A 1,424-nucleotide genomic window follows, 5' to 3' on the forward strand; every position below is an offset into this window, starting at 1 on the left:
CCCCCCCAGCCCCCCGCTCAGCCCTGTGTCCCTGCTGTCCCCAGGCTCCCTGAACCATGCAGCCAGCAAAAAGCTGGATCTGGAGGCCTGGTTTCCCGGCTCCGGAGCCTTCCGGGAGCTCGTGTCCTGCTCCAACTGCACTGACTACCAGGCGCGGCGGCTGCGCATCCGCTACGGCCAGACCAAGAAAATGATGGACAAGGTGAGCCTGGGGGTTCTGGGGGGGCCTGCCTGTGTCCCCCATCCCTCTCTGTGTCACTCGTGTCCCCCTGGAGCACTCTGGAGCCGTGAGCTCACGGGCTCAACCAGGGCTTTAAAACAGAAATATGTGTAGGGCTTGTTAATACCTCGAGATATTGGCAAGAGAATGAGCCCAGACTTGTTCCCAAGAGATGTTTTTAGTGACAGTTTAGGGGAGGAAGTGAGGGAACTTGAAGAGGTTCCAAAGGGCACCACACAAGGGGGACTAAAATGTTCCACCACAACAGCAACGCTGCCCCAGCACAGACTGATCCACAGCACTGGAGTGGAGATCCAGTTGATCCACAGCACTGGAGTGGAGATCCAATTGATCCACAGCACTGGAGTGGAGATCCAGTTGATCCACAGCACTGGAGTGGAGATCCAGTTGATCCACAACACTTCAGTCAGGATCCAACCCCTCCACAACACTTAAATCAAAATCCGGTTCCTCCACAACACTCAGGATCCAATAAATCCACAGCACTTAAATCAAAATCCACCCCCTTCACAACACTTAAGTCAAGATGCAGTAAATCCACAACACTCCAGTCAAAATCCAACCCCTCCACAACACTTAGATCAAGATCCAATTAATCCACAACACCTAAATCAAGATCCAGACCCTCCACAGCACTTAAATCAAAATTCCAGCCCAGAATTCCCCCAAATTTCCTCATTTTTCTCCCAAATTTCCTCTGTCTTCTGATTTCACCCAATTTCTCAAATTTTAAGTTTTCCCCAAACTTCCCCAAATTTTTTTCAAATTTCCCCCGAAGTTTCTCCAGGTTTTCCCCAAATTTCTTCAAATTTTCCCCAAATTTCCCCCCAGATTTCATCAGGGGCTCCAAGAACTGAGAGGTGTTATAAAATGTATGTACAATAGCTAAGAATACTTAAAATATAACATATAAAATACAGGAATATATAAAATATATACTTATGTGTAGTATATAAGTCTATAAATATATTAAATTTATAATATAAAAATATATGAAATATATCAAATATAATGTATCAATTATATGCAAATATTTAATAATACAAAAGTAAATTAATATATAAAATGTATAATATGTAAATATATAAGATATAAATAAAATATAGTGTATGAAATAATATATAGTGTATGAATAATATATAAAATATACATGAATATGTTAATAATAAGTAAATGAATATAT

General features: G+C 41.9%; 1 protein-coding gene across 1 annotated transcript in view; it reads left to right on the top strand.

Annotated features, from left to right (window-relative positions):
* Positions 1–1,424, top strand: part of SARS1 (seryl-tRNA synthetase 1) — a 22,269-nt gene that overhangs the window by 16,251 nt on the left and 4,594 nt on the right. The window contains exon 7 of the mRNA XM_029965880.1: positions 10–202. Within this exon, the coding sequence (XP_029821740.1) occupies positions 10–202 (193 nt within the window). The remainder of the gene's footprint in view (positions 1–9; positions 203–1,424) is intronic.

Source organism: Manacus vitellinus, unplaced genomic scaffold (genome assembly GCF_001715985.3).
Source record: "Manacus vitellinus isolate BGI_N305 unplaced genomic scaffold, ASM171598v3 scaffold_121_pilon, whole genome shotgun sequence".
Classification (NCBI taxonomy): Eukaryota; Metazoa; Chordata; class Aves; order Passeriformes; family Pipridae; genus Manacus; species Manacus vitellinus.